General features: G+C 38.8%; 1 protein-coding gene across 1 annotated transcript; it reads right to left on the bottom strand.

The window, feature by feature from the left end:
- Window positions 1–1,007: 1,007 nt before the first annotated feature.
- col9a1a (collagen, type IX, alpha 1a) lies at window positions 1,008–20,865 on the bottom strand. Its single transcript, XM_051384157.1, has 32 exons — window positions 20,675–20,865; window positions 19,764–19,838; window positions 19,093–19,131; window positions 18,956–19,018; window positions 16,838–16,891; window positions 16,654–16,689; window positions 15,868–15,891; window positions 14,864–14,917; window positions 14,484–14,537; window positions 14,364–14,396; window positions 13,684–13,740; window positions 13,513–13,566; window positions 13,315–13,368; window positions 13,119–13,172; window positions 12,511–12,564; window positions 12,379–12,432; window positions 12,068–12,121; window positions 11,751–11,804; window positions 11,540–11,593; window positions 11,388–11,432; window positions 11,203–11,256; window positions 10,943–10,996; window positions 10,664–10,717; window positions 7,926–7,997; window positions 6,612–6,647; window positions 6,460–6,504; window positions 6,217–6,249; window positions 5,158–5,304; window positions 4,822–4,876; window positions 3,870–4,058; window positions 3,016–3,093; window positions 1,008–1,935 (listed from the first exon to the last, which is right to left on the bottom strand). Exons 1-32 carry the CDS (start codon window positions 20,747–20,749, stop codon window positions 1,730–1,732), a joined length of 2,064 nt encoding a protein of 687 aa, XP_051240117.1. The 5' UTR covers window positions 20,750–20,865; the 3' UTR covers window positions 1,008–1,729.
- Window positions 20,866–21,478: the final 613 nt, after the last annotated feature.

The raw sequence follows: 21,478 nt of genomic DNA, 5'->3' as shown, positions 1-21,478 counted from the left end.
TCCGTCCACACATTCTCTGTATTGTGATTTTGTTTAATCCTAGAAATATTGAGAAAACATCTTCAAACTTTGTGAAATCCTGTCGTAAAATGAACCGTAAACGTGTAAAACCAGGTTCAAACTGCAGGCATTACTGTGTTTCACCCTCAAGGTTGAATTAACAAAAACAGTTTATTCATGAAATAAGCCTCTTGTGTTAGAAACAAAAGGGAGGAAACCGCTCAAAGGTCAAGTTTCTCGCAAAATGAGAACAACAATGTGCTCAAACACATTGCGTTAAATTGATCAGGATGATAGTTCTGTATGGCTGCCCTCTTGTGGTCATTCTTAAACATACAGCCTGCAGCATCGACATCCTCAAAGCCATCTTCTTCCTCTTCTTCCTGTGTTTCTTATTAACGTCCTGATTTAAACCGAAGGTGGCAACATTTGCAGCAGCTTCTCCTTAAATGTGTCCGTTAAAGAATGAAGGTAATTTGATTTCACTGGAGAGATTCAAACACTGAGAAAACCTCGAGTAAAAACCCTCTGCTGGACACAGTTATACACTAATTCTCCTTTTTGTTGTTGTGTTGTCTTTTGTCGTTCATTTTATGTCATTTTGTGAGTTAATTATTGGGAAAATGCTCCTTAAAGTGTGTTATATGAAACAGTGTCTCGGTTTAACACTTAAATGTATTTAACTACTGCAGACTGAATCAGCTAATTTTCTTTCTTTTGCATATTTTGGAAGTATCCGATCCAATTAAAATGTGGGCGGAATGAGACATTTTATAAAATACACTGAATCTTCTGAGAGAAAGCTCATCTAATTGCTGTTGTATTGAATAATTACACCACAAACTGATAAGACTTTCTACACCCTGACAAGACTTCAAAGGGAAAACATTTAATACTGAACTGGCAAGAAGATCCGTTTAAAACCTTCAAAAACATCTGGCATGTTTTCTTTTCACAGCAGGATCATCGGGTCTGGTTTATAGGAAGAAGTGTCTTCAAGCTGTTGATCATAGAAATTCAGTTTTAATTAGAATTTTTAAAGCACACTCCTGTGCTCCTTTTGGGGCTGTACTCCATACAAAACATGCAAGAGGTTATCAAAATGTGTTTATTTCCTCCTTTGTACAACTCGAAGATGTCACTTTGAACCTTGATATAATAAATAAGTCATATAAAACTGCCAGAGAGGTTTTCACACATTGCCACCCTCCGATCACAAAAACAACAGTCGTCATGACAGAGAAATCATCAAACATATCCTACACTGAGAGGAAAAGGCACAGGGGGGATTTAAGTGGATAAACAACAAAAACACTCGCAAACAAAATGTACGTCATCCAGCAGTATAATTTTGCGTATTGACACATTTACATAAACATACAGAGAAACTGTCAGACTTGCCTCCTTGCTGCTGCGATAGAAATGGGGCTGGTAGGTTTGTACATATTCAGTGAGTTCTTAATTTCTCAGATTTTACAGTACAGAGATGGCAAACTTGAGGTAAAATGAAACTTTTTTTTTATGTAAAGGAGTTTCAAAAGGTGAGGTGTGCTGTTCAGTGTCCACCTTCATGTCACGTTTATAACCACAAAGCTGGCTTCAAGAGAACAAAATTACTTTCCAAATGAGATGACCAAATAAAAAAAAAGTGACAAAACTCAAATGGACAAATCTTCCACGGAGTTCTGGTTTCTCCTCCAGTCTCTCAGTTTTCCGCTCCGGCCCCTCTTCACATCTCATTGGGGCCCTTCATGCTGGAGTCCTTTGCAGAAACCGGCGACGCCACCATGGGCAGGATGCACTGCGACGACTCGCAGTAACCGTTCTGACCAGGGGGGCCGGGAGGCCCGGGAACGCCAGCTGTACCGGAAATACCACGGGGTCCCCTCTCTCCGTCACGACCGTCTTTGCCGTAAGCCGGTCGACCCGGTTCACCTTAAAGGAGAAATTAAAATTGTTTACTTCTGTTCATAACCATCCATATTTACCAGTGACACTAGCTGTGGTTTCGGGTCAGTTGTTTGTCAGTGATTTGATACAGTCTGGTGTTGAGCATAGACTGTATAATTAAAAATGGCCATAGTGTCACCCATCTTGGAGGTCCTGAGTCCACCGGTAATCAAAAAATGGTCAAAGACGTTGAGCTGAGGCCGAATGGTTACTAAAAAACAGTCACACATGATGGCGCCCACCTGTCACTCAGAGCACCCTCCGTACAGTTGTCATGTTTATTTCTGCTGTAAACTTGGGCATTTTAATATTGGGCCTTATGGAGATTGACTCCCTGCTGGAGCCAGCCTCTAGTGGCTGTTAGAGGAACTGCAGGGTTTGTTACTTCCACGTTGGCTTCTTTGGGCCCGGGGGGGTTAGGTTTGGTTTTGCCCCCTAAACAAACGCCCCCTGTTTTTTTTTTATATCCCTCCTATAATAACCAACCAAAAAAATTTAATTTTAAAAATTTTATAAAAAAAACCCCCCCCAACCGCATTTCCCCTTGAGAAAAAAACCCCCCCCCCCCAAATTTTAAAAAGGAAGGAAAAAAAAAAAAAAAAAAAAAAAAAAAAAAAAAAAAAAAAAATAATTAAAAAAAAAAAAAAAATATCCACACGTTGTGTTAGCTTCATGGGTTGAAATCGTTTTTGTACACACGGATGGCCTTAGCTAATGCTTACTTAGGTAAAGTTCTTGTAGGCCCTTATATTTAACTTTGTTAAATGGAATGTTTTCAAATATGCTTAAATGTTAGTGTTGTAATGAATATTTCCTTGAGTTAAATCTTCTGTTTTCTTCACCATGACACAAAGTTGTATTAGAGACCAAAGAAAATAGCTTTTATTTTTAATTATTTTGAAAATGGTGCAGATATTTTGCCTGATGTGTATTATACGCACCCCTCCGATCATGAACAATAAATGCTTTTACATGCCGTTCATTGAATAACGCAGAGCTCATCAGACTCATAAACTGAGGACATTTGTCCTAAAATCAGATATCTGAGCCATGCTTGTCATTTACCTGGCAGACCAGGGGCACCTGGTGCTCCTTTGGGTCCTCTCTCTGTGGGTCCTCTGTCCCCTCTGTCACCCTGGTCACCTGCAGAGAGGAAACGTAATTATCACCAAGAGGATACACATAATTGAAGTTACCATATTTAGTTGAAGTTCAAGCCCAGACTTCACACCTCATCTGTTCCTTCATTAACATTAACATGAACTTGATTGGTCCCTGAGGGGGAAGTGGGTCGCTGCTGTGTCATTAACTTATTTAAAGATGTACAGATGATTAGAGCCCACAGATGTTCAAGTTTGACTTTCACAAGATCAGATTTAAAAATGTGTTTTTTATTTCCTACGGATGCTCCAATTTCAGTCCCTACAGGTCAAATCTGAGGGTGCTGGTTGCTGCACCGATTGTAAAGCCCATGTGACTGAAAGAGAAGAGAGTGACAAAGAAACTGTGTTTAATATGGATCAGTTATGTCTGGCTGACAACCCGATCAGCTTAAGTATTGGGTAGATTCAATGCATCCTTAGTTTTAATCCTGATCATGGTTTCCCTGGATCCCTGGTGCCGCAAGTTTGAGCTCTTCCAATGACCTCTGCAGGATGTAGATGTCAAAACTTTCAACTTCTCAAATACAAATACAAAACTACTTTTTTGTCCAAGAAGTTTGTCTAAGTCAGTAACAACTGTTCAACTGTTCTTGGTGGCGAAATGTAAAGAAATATTATTCCTTTATGACGATATTAAAGCTTCAGTGTGTAACATGTAGGAGCATCTATCGGTAGAAATATATAAAGAAATATAACATAATATTTTATTAGTGTATAATCACCAGACAAGACAACCTCTGCTACTCTGAACCTCACCTTTGGGTCCTTTGCGACCCATTAGCCCTGGTGGACCTTTCAGACCAGGAAGTCCTCGTGATCCGGTGTGTCCGGGGAAACCGTTCTCTCCGGAGGGGCCTGGAGGTCCAGGCGGGCCGGGAGGACCAGGTAGCCCAGAGATGCCGGACTCAGGCCTGCTCAGGCTAGCTGCTAGCTGGGCCAGCTGCTCTGTGACACAGGAGGACACACTTGACATTTATATTTATAAGATGACATTCAGTCCAGAGCAACTTTAAAGATTCAGGGCATGAATGTGTACAGCTTCTATCAGGACATCTGTGTGTTTGTGTCTGATTATATAACAGCTATTTTTGACTGTTTTGAAGAGCTCTGACTAATGATTGATGGATCTTATTTTCTTTGATTCATATATAGTATTACCAGCCGAGCTTTGGCGGTCAGGAAACTGTACAGGCTGAGCTCAAACTAAAGGTTGAGTTGGAAGATGGGTGTGGTCCGACCCAGAGTACACATGTAATAATGTAGTAATGACTACTTGAAAATGATTCATTTAATGCCAGGAAGAACTGAAATCGTTAAAGGTTATTCATTTTGATTGACTAATTAACTAACAGATTAACTGACAAAAAAATAGCGTTTGGTAATTTATTTTTTCACAGTTCATCATTTTAAAAGTTCTTCATATGTTATAGATGTTAAATCTTACATTATGAAGTAACTATAGCCGTCTCTAAACTCTTGATTTTCCATTAACACTTCTCCTTAGACGTGGAGTATTTTTATACTCTGATAGTAACACAATATATATTATATATCAGCTTGTTCTAACTGTTCTTTTCTGCTTCTTTTTCTTCTGGTTGAAATTCTTGATAAGGAAATAGTACATGGATTGAGTTTATGAGTTGTGCTTCATGGTCTAACGATTAGGAAACATAAAGAGATTAAGGGTACGAAGATGACAAACACTTACCTTGCATTACCCTCATGCAGACTTGTTTGATGTGTGTATCAGTTGGGGTTTTTCCCTGAGCAAACACAGATTGTTGATAGTGATGAGCCATGAGTTCATACAGCAGTGTGTACGGGCAAACATCACATGGGAACGTGGCCCTGAGGTGTTGCCCTTTCATATATTTATATCCATAAAAATCCTCCCAAAACATTCAGTAATTTCTGAAAAACTCTACCAGAACTTTAAAATTAGGCCCTGGTTTAAAATAATTGTCCTTCAGTGCAATAAGCAGCTCTGATTCGGCAGAAAACATTCAAAGATTAATAAAAATATATATATATGTATATGTCTCACCGCTGGTCCCTGTGTCCCCGGCAGGCCTGGCACCCCCATATCGCCCTGCATGCCTCGAGGTCCCAGTTGACCAGACTTGCCCTCTTTCCCTTGCTGTCCTCGGCTGCCCTCGGGTCCTTTATTTCCTGTCTCTCCCGGTGGGCCTGTCTGCAATCAACAGCAGCAGGTAGACAGCAACGTTCAGGATGACTCGATTACAACAGATAGGGACTAAAGCACACAGTGAGAGGTGGAAAACTAACATCAGATGTATTCTTTTGATAGATGAGATCAGTGACAAGGCAACGTATAAGAGAGCTGTGTTTATTCATATGAAAAAGGCCTCCTCCTCATTCAGGAGCTGCTACTGTTTGACTGTCTTGTTTGTTGCCCCTTTCACGCAGGTATTATCGCTCCCTCAATTTTATACACACTCATAACGTGTTTATAATGTGGTAAACAGACTGAATTCACTTGTATTATAGTGGCAAATTCCTCCACACCAATATTTTAATATTATTTAATACAAGAGCTTTGTTTGTGTTTATTTATATCTAATATGAGTGAAGATTCAGAAACTGGATTGTTTATTTCTTGCCTAAAATGTGTTAAGAAACAGATTTTGGTGGACTGCTAAAATAAAATAAGTTAAAGTTTACTCCATACTGAACTCTACTACTTATGCTCGACACTCATTGGTTCACAGAAGAGGGTCTTCAGGAGGAAGGACTGCAGTTAGACCCTTCTCCAAATGTGTCGGAGCATGTCCTAACCCTAACCCCAAATACTGTCCCTCCACTGACTACCTCCATCACATCAGATGAGGAAAACATATGATTTGCCATGAAAAAAAACAGTCACATATGAGCAAAATATCTAATTTGAGTCTCTTAAGCCTGCAGACTGAACATAGGCTCCTGTAGCTGCTTCACAGTTAAAGTTAACCGCAGTGAAGCACCTGATAATTATCCCTAGGAGGTAAACAACAGTGACAATGAACAAAAAAGGACATTATGAGAATCATCCAGTCAGCTGAAGAGTTGTGATTAGGTTATGATGCCTTTGTTTAGGTGAACATACCGATCCCTTCTCTCCGGGTTCTCCTTCTTCACCCTGTAAGAGAGAAGACACATAAATAACTGCAAGTCTGCTTGTAGCAACAGTGATGCTGCAGATTAAGACTGTAGAAAAACTACGATTCCTCACAACAAAACAGACTTTTTTAGACTTTCCAGAACTTCACCCTTGTAGTTTCACACTGATTGGCTGATCAACAGACAAATACTGCTGTATTAAGGTCAAACGCAGTAGTCGATCACTCACCAGGTCTCCGCGGTCTCCTGGTGTTCCTTCAGCACCTGCACCACCCTAAAATAAAGATGCATGACAGATTTTTGGCTCTTTGTGTGTTCCAACTCAACACTGTAATCTGTAGTTTTAATAGCAGGTGTAATATTACAACTTATGAAACATACCTGCTCTCCCTTTGGACCATCAAGACCTACGGCACCCTGAGGGAAAAAATAACACGATGAATATTTTATCATCAAAACTACTAAATTAAATCCAATTTGACTGATTTGTTTGTTTAATTTTTCATAACATTGGTCTGGATTTGATCCTAGCTTGTGCAATTAAACTTTTACTTTATTCTTTTGTACTTTCATACTTGCTTAATTTGACCATTTTGAGCATGGAACTGGACAATGGCTCATATTTCGTGTTGGTATTTGGTATTAGTGAGATTCATTTTTTTTGTCCACTTGGAGGCAGTAACACGTGCTTTTTTATACATCCAGCTGTAAAGGTCCAATATTCACTCTCTTTTAGCTTTGTGTTTTGGTCTCTATAAACTCCGGAGGGAAATATCTGGCTCTTTAGCTGCTAAATGCTCCACTGTGTTCACCAGCTTGTGTGTGTGTCTGCCTGATGTTTTTAGAGGTTCTTCACTAAAACCAGCTGCTACGGCCGAAAACGAAGCTATGAGAGCAGTAAGAGTACGAGCAACCCCCTTTCATATTGTCATTTAACACATTTTTTAATAAAAATATCTATTATGGCATTTTCAGCTTAAAAAAAAACCTCACAAAACTGATCAGAAAGGATCCTGATCATCACTTCACAATTAGATCAATCACCCTTATTTATCCAACATATTTACTATCAGATTTAATCTCAAGTATGACTTTCGCTAAAAAACATATATTTGTTATATTTGTATTTGATCTTATCTCCTCTTTAGACTTGATGGAAGCGATTTTTCCTGCTGGTTGTGTCGGGGTATTGCAGCAGGATGTGATGTTTTATAAATGTGACAAACCCTCATTATATAAGGGGAAATCGCCAAATGTAAGGCAGGTGCTGTCAAGTTAATTTGAGAGTTGACAAATGGGCTTCTCTATAAAATAAAGTTTTCATGCTCAGTATCTTTTAGGAATCAAAGAAAGAAGGATTTGCAGCTGTTGAGGACAATCAGGTTTAAATATTGTGATGATTCAATCTTCAATTTCATTGTGTTCACTCATGTAGGTGACTGTTAGCTTTGTACCAATTTTTAAAGGGGACAATTTATACCTTTTGATGTTGGCATCAACACATTCCCACCACCCAAATTCAGCCTTAGACATTTCTATTCAGAACAAACAACAACATAACATCAGTATGTTTAACCAGAGTGAGGCATTTTAACTAGACTGCAGCGGTACATTTTGATCTGGCACCTGCTGACATTTTGGCTGCTGTCGTCACATCGCTTCATTGTGTATTTTTCATGTGTTTTCATCTCTTACCCTGTCGCCCTTTTGGCCACGATAACCAGCAGGCCCAGGAAGTCCAGGAAGGCCCGGATCCCCTTTGCTCCCCTGTTAAAACACACACAAAAAAGAAATAGTTAAATACACAGAATCATAACACAAGGCCGACTGTGTGGAGCCTAGAAAAGTTACCTCCCCCACCTTAAACCTGACCACATTCACGGAAAAAATTAAAACATTTCCAGCTTCGCATCATCTGAAAGGTGAGGAAGACCCCCACCAACCACCCGCCCACCGTCACATGTTTCTGGGTGTGTGTGGGTATTGATTGTGGTGTACAGCGGGGCGACGGGTCTCAGGCATTCCTGGGAAACAGAGAGCTCTTTCAGGGCTTCTCAGCTTCTTTTCCTGCCCTGAATCCCCCCTGAGCTGCAGAAAAACCCCTTGGGCCTTCAGATTTGTGTAACAAGGGGCCATTCATGCCCGCTCACCGGCAGATTAGAGACTTAACTGCAGGGACAGAAGTTCATAAAGACCTGACACTCTTTAATAAAAGCATAGCACAAGGCTTCACTTTCCAGATACAGGGTTTATCTTGGTGAATGATCCTCGTGTTGAATAATACGTTCAGGGCAGGATAGAGTATTTATGAACACTGATTGCTTGCTTTGTATTTCAAGGCCCTGATCTCTCAGTTTGATAGAGTCCAGGTTTGCAGCAGGTCTCAGCAGAAAGGTTCAGCTGGTTGTCTGAACAGTCGATCACATTTTGATTATGTTTTCATATTTTCAACCTGATTTAACTACAACGAAATCCACTTTTCACTGTTTCTCCATCAATCCATGGTCTCAGTGTTACCATAATCCTGTTGTTTTCCTCTCAGGTTTAATTGGTTCTTCCAAAAGAGGAATTTTAACCCTATTGGTTTTGTTTGCCTGCCAGCAGGAGATCTCAGAAGCTCAAAAGACCTTTGGGACTGACAGGATTTGACCACCATAATAATGAAAATAATAACTTCTTCACAGTCGTGATCCAGGTTTTTTTTGCCATGTTATCATTTACTAAATCCATAGTTGTGAAACCAACAGAGAAAGAGAGTCAATCCCAAATCCTGTATAAGTAGGCTTAAGGAATGCATTTATTTGACATGTTTCCAAATTAATCACTTTTTAATTGTATATTTCATACAGCCCTCATATTTACCACCAACTGGCCTTTAATGGTATTATACATGAGCTTGTCTTGACTTCATGAACTCAATAAAGTATCTGTAGTTTCTTTCTTGTTGAAACATAACATAAACCACAATTTAACACAGACACTTATTTGAAAGAATCAAGGTATAGCATTCAATCCCTCTCTTACATTTGAACCACCCATTTTATAAAAATCAGACACTGAAATCCTCATACATGTCTTCATAACATCCAGAATTCACTACTATAATACACTGAAACAGCAACAAAAGGTTGGTCCAACATGCAGCTGACAGGAAGTATGATCATATAACAGTACTGATATCTCTGCACTGGCTACCTGCTGATTCCAAAACCCTCCATCTCACCTATAAGTCTTTAAACCGACTCACTCCCTCATATATCTCCAGCCTCATACTCCATCACGCCCTTTACATTCCCATTCTAACTATTTCTCAATCTTATAAAAACGTATTTGGTGTGTAAGCATTTGCCTCCAATTATTAGTAATTTCATATTTGGGAGTTGAGATTATTGATACTTTAAAATCCAGGCTAAAATTTACAAATTTCACCAGCTGGAACCCAAATCATTGACTGTTACTCCTCATCGTCACATGGCAACCTCAATCTGGTTATGGTTATATGATCTCGGTTTTTAAAAATTACTGTGTATTTACTCTTGTAAATGTACATGTAATATTGTATGTTTTCTTCTTGTAGTTGTTTCAATTTACTTCTAACTGATGTTTGGAGTACCTCAGGGTTCTGTACTGGGGCCACACCCTTTCTGAATAGTTCTTGAGACTTTTCTGTGACAAAATAGTACACAGTATGTACCTGTGATTTCCTACCTTATATATGACACTATTACTTTCACACAGATAACTAATATACATACATATATACATCCATTTTCTAGAAACTAATTAATTTCTGTCAGTTACAACTTGCTTTTAAATTGCAAGATATCCAAAGACCTAATTCTACTCAATTAAGAAGGATAAGGATTAAGAAGATGTCTTTTTTTTATATTTGTTCATTTCCCCCTCACTATAAATACTTTATATTTAATATCGTACTTATTGACTTCCTCTTAATTTCATGCAGAGCACTTCTATTTCTGAGTACCTTGTTCTTTTAGTTGCCTCGTCTTCTCTTTCTTGCTCACTATCCACCATATGTATTGGATGTATTATTATGTGAACATTGCTAGCGCACACTCTCTTAATTTAAACTGTAACCAGTTTAAAATACAAAGACTCATCAATGTCCGGCCCATTTGAGATAGAAGGAGAAAAATGCAATCTCCTGCAGATTGTTCTTACAACCTGTTTTTTAACCTTTCTAATTCTGGTCTGACCTTTCCCTCATTCTGTACACATCAGAACAAACACTACAAACTACTAATGAACTTTGTGTGACTCTGTTCCCAGCTGTTGTTCAACTGTCCCACTATATCTATGGCCAGACTCTACTGTCACCTCCACCTGTACAGCTGTACTTCCTGTGTGATTTCACTCTCTGACAGTGTGTGTGGTGCGGTGTCAAGGTGTTAGACTCTCTCTGCAGGTCTTACCCTCGCTCCTGGTAGTCCTGCAGGCCCTTCATTCCCTCTCGGCCCTCTTTCACCCTAAAATAGAGAAAATAAAAGGTAGAGTCTGAATAGAAAACACAAATAGATCCTTTAATGTATCAGAGTGCAATGGAAAGGAATATTTTAAATCCAGAGCTGCGCATGATCTATAGTTTTTAGATATAAAAAGGATCTACTTTTGGACAGCAGGTGTCCCATCAGGATGAGTAACTATAACTGTATCCTGCTGCTTTAAGTGAAATGTAGATGCAGCTGACTCACTGTTCCTCCTCTGGGTCCGACAGGTCCCACCTCTCCCTGCTCGCCACGCTCGCCCTGGAAACAAATAAGATGTCAGATCAGATCATTATTACAGCTCCAGAAGAAAACACACATCAGTGGCATCCATTTCTTTTTTGAGTTGAGGAAATTTCCGAAGATGCTTAATGACGTTTAAAGGGCTTTTACATACTTTATAATTAAAGGGCTTTATAATTAAATTGCCTTAATCGCAATGCTATTTCAACTTGCTGTAAACTTACTTGTTTCCCCGGAGACCCCATCAGTCCTACAACACCAGGATCACCTGTGACACCCTGGTGGCAAAAAGAGCAAAACAGTGCAGTTTATTTTACTATACTTTAACAATCTAGCCATCAGTAACAGTAGTAGTATAAATATCTTGTATACAATATTGTATAAACTGTTGCACAAGTTCTGATCATACCTTCACACCACTGACTCCTTTTTGGCCGTAAGCACCTGGCAAACCCTAAATGTGGAAAAAGGTGAAAAACATGAAAATCTGAGCTCGAAATGTCCAATCTTAAACTGTTAGTGATAAATCAAGGATAACTTTGGGTCAGAGGTCACACTTACAGGAAGTCCTTGTGGGCCAGCATCACCTGGAGCCCCACTTTTCCCTGGAAGACCCTAAAAACAACAACAACAAACTGTCACACCCATTCTCTTTCCAGACTTGTCTAAAGATTCAGACTGTAGTCTTTCTTTCTAAAAGCATATTTCTCAAATCTCTTTGTGGAATCAAACACACACTCCTTTAAAATGTTAGAAAATAGATTGTAGTTACCTTGGACCCCGGCAGCCCGGGTATTCCCTCACGGCCATCTGGACCAGCGAGGCCCTGTTAATGGGACAGATGTGAGGTTTACATAATTAATTATACAAATGTGTCTCTCTTTAAATGAATCAACCACTCAGAACAAAGGTATAGTGTTTAAAAACAAAAAGCATCTTAAAGGTTATATATATAAGATTTAAACCAGGTTTCGTCAATGGAGTCTGGTTGAGATGCTGTGCTCTAGTGTAACATCTAGTAGCAGTGAACTTCATATATATAGCATATAATACAGTAAGATGAACATTTGGTAGTGAAGCAGTGCTCACAGGCTCTCCCTTTGGCCCTGGTACTCCTCTGATTCCAGATGGGCCTCGATCTCCCTACGAAGAAAGAAAGAAGGAAAAAGAAATAAGTTAAACTCATGAGATATAACACAAATAACACAAGGGAATTAGAAACAAAAGAAGCCGATGTACAAAACAGGTAATAAAGGTAATAAAAAACAAGTTGAACAAGTATTTTCATGCAGTTTCATAAAATCAGTTCTTATATTTCGAGGAAACAGGATTTAATAAGACATTAAATAACTGGTATAGAAATCAGTGTAATCTTTCTCAATTTGTGTTTAAAATCTTACCTGGACTCCACTTGGCCCGAGCTCACCTATGGCTCCTCTTTGGCCCGGATCGCCCTAAAAAAATGTCTTTATTTAGCAGTTTGTCTCAATAACAGTGGTCAACAGAGGCGATATACAAAGACCGGTACTCACTGGGCCTCCCTGGATTCCCCGAGGACCTCCATCACCAAATTTTCCACGAGGTCCCTGTTTGTGACGGGAAATTATCGTAGTCAGAAAAACATCAGTTTTTAATGTCTATTTTTAAAATTTTAAATAATATACATCAGTACAGTAAATGAATAAATAAACAAATGTATACATGTTTCTTATTTCATTGCAGACAATGATGGGGTTGACTGAATGAATGAGTTTAAAGAGAAGAATGGGTTTTTTTTATATTTCCTTACGTTTTAATGAACTTTTATTTTGAAATTTCTTTGTTGGAGGTTTAAGAGGTTGGCCATTTTATGGTGTGTATATATCATTGACTGTATATATAGACAGACGAGATTACAGATGCCAAAAAGTGGAGCCAAAACATATTGATCGCCCCCTGTTGGCTGGTTGCAGTATAGGTCATAAGCCCCGCCCCCCTCCACATTAGTGGATAAGACATTTTCCCAAAGATGTTCTTTTTTTGTACTGATTTATGTTCAAGGGTTCATTTTTCTGATAAGTTTGGCTTTAATTTGTTATTTGATCTTATAAAAAGGGGGTTTGACTTCATGAGTAAATCTGTTAGTGTTGTGACTTCTTACCCTGTCACCTTTGGAGCCCATTATTCCTGGTAGGCCTCTTGATCCACCTGGACCCTAAAATTACTCAGCGGATTGAGGAAAAGAGGCAGACATGTCCCATGTTAATATGTTTGACTGCGAGGAGTCATCTCACTTGAAGACGCAGGCATTAATGGGAAGGGAACTTTCATAGAGAGAGAATGGTGAAATATTTTACTGGTAGTCCTTGAGCTCCGACTTCACCCGACGGTCCTTGATCGCCCTCCTCTCCCTGAAAGAGAACGTAATGTCGAGCTGTGATATCTGGAAGTCTCTACAGCTTATGGATAAATTACTTTCAACACACACTGTTCTCACTCAAGAAAAAGGTCTTTGCATGCTATCTGTTGCGGGAATAGATCATAGAGGACGTTACCTTGTGTCCTTGTCTTCCGGGCTCACCAGATTCACCTTTAACCCCTTTGTGGCCCTACAGGCAGGAACAACGAGTTAAATGTATCTATAAAATGTGTTTAACAAATCAGAAGAAATACATCAGTGTTCACGGAGAGAAAATAATATCAGCATCAGTAAAAATGTCACTTACTTTCATGCCGGGGAGACCAGTATGTCCAGTCAGACCAGAGGGGCAGGCGTTGGGACACTGAAAAACACAACAGCCTATTTGAGGTCATGGAAGAGCCCCGCCACTAGTGGGCTCCACTCACAGATTATTTCCTGTTTAGGGAACTTTTTATACAATTCTCTGTCTGTATTATGTATTTTTTATATTTGTTAACAATCATAAAGACTTTGATATATAATAATAGACTTATTTTTTTGACAAATTCAGCATTTTTCTGTCGCTGATGCTTGTCCATTGCTCTATTAGACACTTTATATTTACTTTTCTTCACAGAAATAAACCAGAGATAGCAGCTTGCTGTGTTTATTTTTTAAGTTTTTTTCTTACACCCCTTACAATCAAGAAGGCCTTGTGACCCCCCATGAAGCTTTGGTGACCCCTAGTGGTTATCCAGACCCCCGCGTTGGGAACCACTGCCCTAAAGTACAAAATCTAAAATGTAAGATGCTTTTAACTTTTAATAATTACATGCTTAATATTGTGGAGCATTTTCCGCCATGTTTGTATTCTGTAGAACAACAACAGACTGGCTCATGTGAATGTAAACATCATATCAAGTATTTTGTGTTGTACTTTTTATATAAAGTTATATTTGTAAAAGCAGTTTTATTGAAATGAATCTACACTGGGATCAAACTTACCAGGTCCTCGCCTTGATACACGCCGGGAGGACCCTGGGGAAAAAAACAAACACAATGTGTGTTTGAGCTTGAATAAACTTTAAATGATTCATTTAGATTTTCAGAAGCGGTGATATTTACCCGCGGCCCAGCAGCACCAGGAGGACCCACTTGACCTCTCTTGCCTCTTGCCCCCTGTGAGAGTTAGAGTTGTTATTAATACAACGTACACGGACAAGAATCTTAAATCTTAATGCAGCATCAACAGCTACAAAACCAAACAAGACCATCAGATTATTTATTTCTATAGTTATTCTTAATGTCTGCCACCTGGTTGAAATAAGGCCATGGAAACACTACCGCTCATGTCCACAGGGGGCGCCAGAATCAACACAAAAGGGAAGTACCTTGTTGCTGCTTTAATGTTTAAGTTCTTGGGACATTTATAAATAGATTTATTGATGACGTTTATGATGTTAGCTTGAGTATAACAACCTGTACATAATGATAATTATACTCACAGCTGGTCCAACTTTGCCCAGTTCACCTGGCAGTCCGTCCGTACCAGGAATACCCTGTTAACAAACAGCAAAAAAATATCTTCTGATGAACAATCTGTTGAAATAAAGACTCTTATATACATATATATAATATATTTTATTAATCATATAAAACTGGTCTACATGCTGTGACACATGGCAAAGTGAAAGAGTAACCTGAGTAACTGTGACGTCACAGAAGAGGTCAGTGAAGCTGCTCAGTCTGGTGTTAATTTCCCCTTTATGTGAATATAATAGTAAGTACACAGGAGAAAGAAAGTCTAACCATAACTTGGTTTCATATTGGATCCAAGAAAATCAAATCTTATTTTCAGTGGTGGAAAGTAACTAAATACATTTGCTAAAGTAACATACTTAAGTACAATTTTGAGGTACTTATACTTTAATAATGTATATATTATTTATACCTCTATTCTACTACAGTTGAAAAGAAAATATAGTACTTTTTACCCTTTTTTTAATTGAAAAACATTAGTTTATTTCCAGATTCAGATTAATAATACAAAACATAATCAACAAATAATACAAAGTATTACGTAATTAAGAAAGTATTACAGTCTAAATTTAATACTGATGCATCTATGTGACCTACATAAACAAGACCATCAGCTAGAAGACAGAATATGTATATATATATATATATATATATATATATATTTGGCCTTTTATTGCCTTTATTTGACAGATACAGCTGAAGACAGACAGGAGAGGGGGGCAGAGAGAGGGGATGACACGCAGCAAGGGGCTGCAGGTCGGATTCGAACCCTGAGCCACTGCAGCAAGGACTCAGCCTCAGTACATGGGTTGCCAGCTCTACCCACTGAGCTAACCGGGCGCCCTAAAATATTTTTATATGAATAAAATTGACTTACTTGACTATGTTTAAGTCAACCATGCCAACCTGAACTGACTGTGTTAACCCCGACAGCATACAGTGTATAAAGTGTGATACTGTGGATACTCACATCAAGCCCATCGAGTCCAACACCCTGTGAGAGAGAACCCATAGATCATTTCAGACTGATTGTTCAACAGAGATCAGTAAAGACAAGCACAGTGTTGTTACTGCTGAAATAGAGAGCTAAATTCATCACCAACAGACTGTAGTTTATGCAATATAAATAATAAATAATATGTATTTGCTATGTCGTGATATATATATGTAGATATTAGAAAACATCTTTTTAAAATCAATACCATATTAGAGGGGTTGCCGCCTGCAAGAAGACCGCTTAAGCTGAATTACATAACTTATTTAACAGCATTTACCAAAAAACAAACAGGATTAAAACCACATAACAACCTGCAACCAAACATCAGGGACGAGGTCTTTACCAACTCATCATCCCACTAATAATATCTTTCGAGTAGCAACTTAAAGAGCATCACAATTTGGGTCTTATATCCTTTTAATATGACAATGTTTTACACTATATTACTGAGCAGTAATAATTTGTACTACTGAGATAAACATTAGAGTATATATGGAAGCAGTCCTGCGTAAACTCGAATTAAGACAAACATACAAAATTTACTAAAAAGACTAATACAGTTTTTTTTCTGATCATATCAGTTTATAATCAATAGAAATAAGTATACATTATATTATTGTGCATTTCATCCTTCACTGTGTGTCCCAACACCTAATAAAGCAAATATTTACATAACTTTCATTCAGGTTTGTACAGAATCTGCACTTCTGATCAAATCTGTTAAACATAAATGTAATTCAGGTTAATATTTGTACTCACAGGCTCCCCAGGAGGCCCACGTGATCCAGGATCTCCCTGAAAACACACAAGAACAGAAATGTTAAATCAGAAATATCAGAGTACAACAGGGAAGAGCAGTATTTATTAACAGATGCTCAAAGTTCAGAGTTTGAGAATTAGCACTGAAGATTCAGCAGAAATTAAATATTGATAATAAACTTACTTTAGGCCCTTTTAGTCCCAGTGGGCCTGGATCTCCAGGAGGTCCAACAGGTCCCTACAAAGATAACACAAAATCAGGTTAAGGTTCAAGTTAATAATTCTAATAGAGTTCATCACTTTATAATTTTACATGATTTTCTTTCTTTATTTTCTCAAGTAAATGTAAATATAAAGACTTGTACATGAGGTTCACACGTTTAAATGTTGACTTTTTTAATACCATATAAGAGGGGTTGATGCCTGCAGACAAGCTGAATTACATAACTTATTGAACAGCATTTACTAAAAACCAGTACAGGATTAAAACCACATAACAACCTGCAACCAACATCAGGGACGAGTTCATCACCAACTCATTAACCAACTAATGATATCTTTCAACTTAAAGAACAACTTTTGTTTATCACAACTTATGTTGTCGTTGTGTTATTTTCATAGTTTTGGCCATTGTATCTGTCAGTTATGATAATTGGACTCACCAAGTAATAAAACAAGATTATCTAAACCGCATATTTTAGTTCTTCTACCCGACCTGAACCCAACAGACGCCAGCAAAGTATTTGTTTTGGGCCATTTTGTTGCACAGAGCTTTGGGTTCTAGTCTTTCTCTCTCCCTCTGTGTCCATGTATGTCATGTGCTGCAGTTGCATAATGAGAGGTAGGAAGAGTGAATAAGTTAAACTATCAACCAGTTATTAGGGAAACGAAACAAAAATATAGCTCCTGTCTCAAGGTTTGGCTGAACCAGTTGGGTTCCACACAACTACAGCAAGTATAGTGGAAACCAGATTGTTCTGTAAGCTGTAATGGATGATTACAACGGATCTTTTTACTGTTTGCTTTTGTTTTCTCTTCCAAATATTATAAATGTTTTTTATATATATATATATATATCTAATGGTTTCTTTACAACACGTCTGACCATCTTACTGCCCGTGTTTCTCACAGCAGTTCCACCCCTACCAGAGGTGGAACCAAGTCATTGTTATTCAAGTCCCAAATTAATCTCTAGTCTTTGCACTCAAGTACCAAATATAAAACTTTGAGTTTTGAATCTCTGCACCAAATACAATGTGCCTTTAACACCTGGCACTTAATGTAATGTTAGTTCCTGATGGTTCTCTCCTGCAACTTGATGGGATGCTGCTGTTGGTTGTGGATCTGGGGAAATAAGTGTCGCCTTGCTGGGAATGAATAGCCTTAAGGTTGGTTGTTTCAGGAAAATGAAGGGAAACTTTTTCAAGCCCAAGTGAAGTCACGAGTCATTAGTGTTGAAAGTCCAAGTAAAGTTGATGCCACACCTCTGCTTCCTTCTGTTCTTTAGCTCCTCCCCTCACCTGCCTCACCTATAAATAACCCTTTAAAACACTCTCCCCCTGGTCAAAGGCATCAGCATGCAAAACGAGCCCAAGACACCTAAAATCAGCCAATCACAGCAAAAAGTCCAATGGAAAGCCTCAGATAATCAATATAATCAATCTAGAGGCTGGTTCTCTCTCCACATCTTCCTCAGAATATGACTGGTACAAGTGTTGGTGTAGTTTAAACTTTTTTCTCTGTTTTAGTCCAAACGAAGTTCATGAATCTGCCGGTCTGTTCTCAGCACCATCACCACAGCGGACAGCAAACACACTGAGTCCATTCTGCACCACCTTTCCCAGCCTACGCTTCTCTCCTGTCAGCCATCTCTGGGCAGCCGATCCCCCCCTGCACACCCCTCGACCTCACACAAAAAGCCCCCTGTTTCTGTCAGGAAGCTACTCGAGACTCTACCCTAAATAGCCAGATTGATTTATTCAAGGGACGTTTGTTGTTTTTTTTCCCTCCACACTTAGTGGAGGCCAAGACAAACTGCTCACACAGCAGCAGATCTGAATATCTCAACTCCTCCAGCTCAGATCTTACAGACATTCAATACATCCTCTTGTTGGAGAGTTTAACCTGGAGGGTAAAAACTCTCATCCACTGGAATAAAGGAGCCAGTGGATTCCAAATCTTTTGATATTTTTTGCAGTTTTTTTAAAGAGACGAGCCTGTCAGCTGTAAAATGTGTCTGGTAGATGAACGCTCAGCCAGCTCTGTGCTACACTCCACTGTGTCAACATGTTGTTTCACTTACATCAGCGCCTGGAAGGCCTGCAGCTCCAGGAGTGCCGTCTTTGCCGTTATCACCATCAGGGCCCTGGAAGCAGAAGTTCAAAGTCAGCATCTATCATACATTTTCTTTATCTACGGAGGAATTAAAAGTCCACTCACTGGTCCGCCGTCCACTGTGGCGTCTTCTCCTCTGTCGCCCTGAAGATACAAGACGAAGATGTTCAGATGATGATCATACAGGTGTTTAATTCACACATGATGGATATTTTGTAGCCTGATTCCAGTATATTATTAATCTGTTTAGATGTTTGACTGCTTTTAGGCCAAACTACTTTTCTTTAGAGTAAATGATCCAGGTAATATGCAGAAAACATAACGGAACAACCTTTTGTTTTTGGTGCAATTGGGGGAAACTTGAACTCATGATGTTTGTATTTCTAAAATCCTTATTATGGTCTTGTTGTTGCATATTCACAAACTAACTTTTTCAGTGCAAACACGATATAATATTTTATATATATGTATTGCAGCATTAAATCTAGTTAAATTAAAACATACTTAAGTGACCTTACTGTAAATCTGAGTGTAGAACATGGTTTTCAAAGTGTAACATTCCTGCTCACAGTGAAGGTGAATGTAGTCAGGATGAAGTCATGTGAGGAGCTTTTTTATTTCCAAAGGACTTCATTGTTGAAACAGCTGCTGCTTTTTCTCCTTCTTGTGTAAAACAACGAAAACCTGCTTCACTGAGCTGATTAACCCAGAAATGAACTGACCCACATCTGAAACCTGAAGTTTATAACTGAGAAGAGATGAAACTACGGACTCACATCAATGCCGTCCACTCCGGGCACGCCAGACACTCCCGGGCGGCCCCGGGGGCCTCTGGGACCGACCGGGCCCCTCTGTAGAACAAACACGAAAAATCATTTTTCACCTTTTTTTTCTCACTGAAATTAATCTCTAAATATCATCCAGTGCTGCTGCTGCTGGTTGTGGCATGAAGGGCAGCTCACACAGACTCTCATTGTTTGGGTGATGTGAGGGGAAAGGTCATGAAACTAAACCTGGTTTCCCATTATAGTCCCATTATACCGCTTAAGTAACGGCATGTGTTTACTGCTGTCTGGACCTTATTGGTGCCAGGTGTGCACGCTGGGATAAATACACCACAGTTTGGACCAGTTTTTAGATAAACTTCATAAAACAATTGTAATCATACTTTAAATTCAGCCAATTTCACCGTCCACGTGCACCGAACTGATTTTATAAATAGCTCATACAATAACAATGTGTAATAGCAACATACATTCTTAAAGAAAATCCAATATACTACTATACTAAGCTCACAAATAATGTTACACGGGTTCAAGAAGATTTAGTTAAAGTGCATTAACGTATATCTCATTACCCACAGTTAGTTTAGAGATAACATGGTGAAAAACAGGAAGAAAACCTGGACTAAATGCACAGTAAGGTACAGGGAAGTCACAGATAATAAGTAAAAGTGCCACTGGGAATATAAAATATGATAAAGTTGCCAATCATACAGTTAAAATATGAATTTACTTTAAAGAGTTCCTCAGATTCTCTGTTATATTATAAGGAAACATAGGATATAAAACACTATAAAGTGCAGTAAGCTCTCTATAAATGCCTCACTGAGCACCTATAGGAATATACACTGGTGTTTCCTCCTCAGGAGTTGAAGGAGAGAAAAGAAAGAGCACCTATGTCTCACCTGAGCGGAGCAAATCAGCACAATTTGCAGTAAAATCACCAGCAAAGACTCTCGACAGATCCTGGAGAGCGCCATGGTCCTCCCAGGGCTGAGGAAGACGCTAAAAGTCCCTTTTTCCCAGATTAGACGGGGCTCACGGACGGTCCACCTGTCAGTCTCCCCCCTAACTGAAACCCCACCGCCTGCTGGAAGGGGAGGATGTTAGAAAGTCCTGATTATTCATGAGACGCTGAGGCTCTGCAGGAGGAGGAGGAGGAAGGAGGAAGGCTTCCCTGCACAGACTGGGTGGGGTGAACTTACCTTTACCCTGAAAGGAAATTAAATGTAATGCCTGCAAGTACACTGGAAATTAAATATGACTGAAAATGGTTTGATATTGTCCTATTCCTTGTTCCATTAGAAACATAATTTTGTTCTTTAAATGTTTAAAAAAGGAGTTTTTAAAAAGGAAAGGGGGCTGGGGTTAATATAAAGTTATTCTGACAGGTTTAATGCCTTTTAAGGTTTATTTCTAGAACACATGTGTCAGGTATAAGAGATACAATTTATGTAGTAGTGCTTTCACAATGTGAAAATGCTCCACTAGTAAAGGTCCTGCATTCAACTTACTTCATACTTAAGTAAGAGAAGATATTATCATCTTAAAGTATCAAAAGTAAAAGTGCTGATTGTGCAATAAAATGTTGTACTATTATATATTGGATTAATATTACTGCTGCATTAATGTGTGTGTTCCATTGTACTACTGTAGATGTTTAATAGCTCATTTTAACTACTTTATACTAAGATATTCTGTATAAGATC

Source organism: Dicentrarchus labrax, unplaced genomic scaffold (assembly GCF_905237075.1).
Source record: "Dicentrarchus labrax unplaced genomic scaffold, dlabrax2021, whole genome shotgun sequence".
Lineage (NCBI taxonomy): Eukaryota > Metazoa > Chordata > Actinopteri > Moronidae > Dicentrarchus > Dicentrarchus labrax.
This window is presented reverse-complemented; position numbering and strand designations above follow the sequence as displayed.

Bases quoted from the DNA above. Each gene is read 5' to 3' on its own strand.
- col9a1a (XM_051384157.1), bottom strand. From the start codon at position 20,749: ATGGCGCTCTCCAGGATCTGTCGAGAGTCTTTGCTGGTGATTTTACTG. The intron at 14,397-14,483 runs GTAAATATCACC...TTTTTTCCCCAG, and splicing joins CTGGTGCTGCTGGGCCGCGG to GGTCCTCCCGGCGTGTATCA. The intron at 10,997-11,202 runs GTAAGTTTACAG...ATTTGTTTCCAG, and splicing joins TGGGGTCTCCGGGGAAACAA to GGCGAGCGTGGCGAGCAGGG.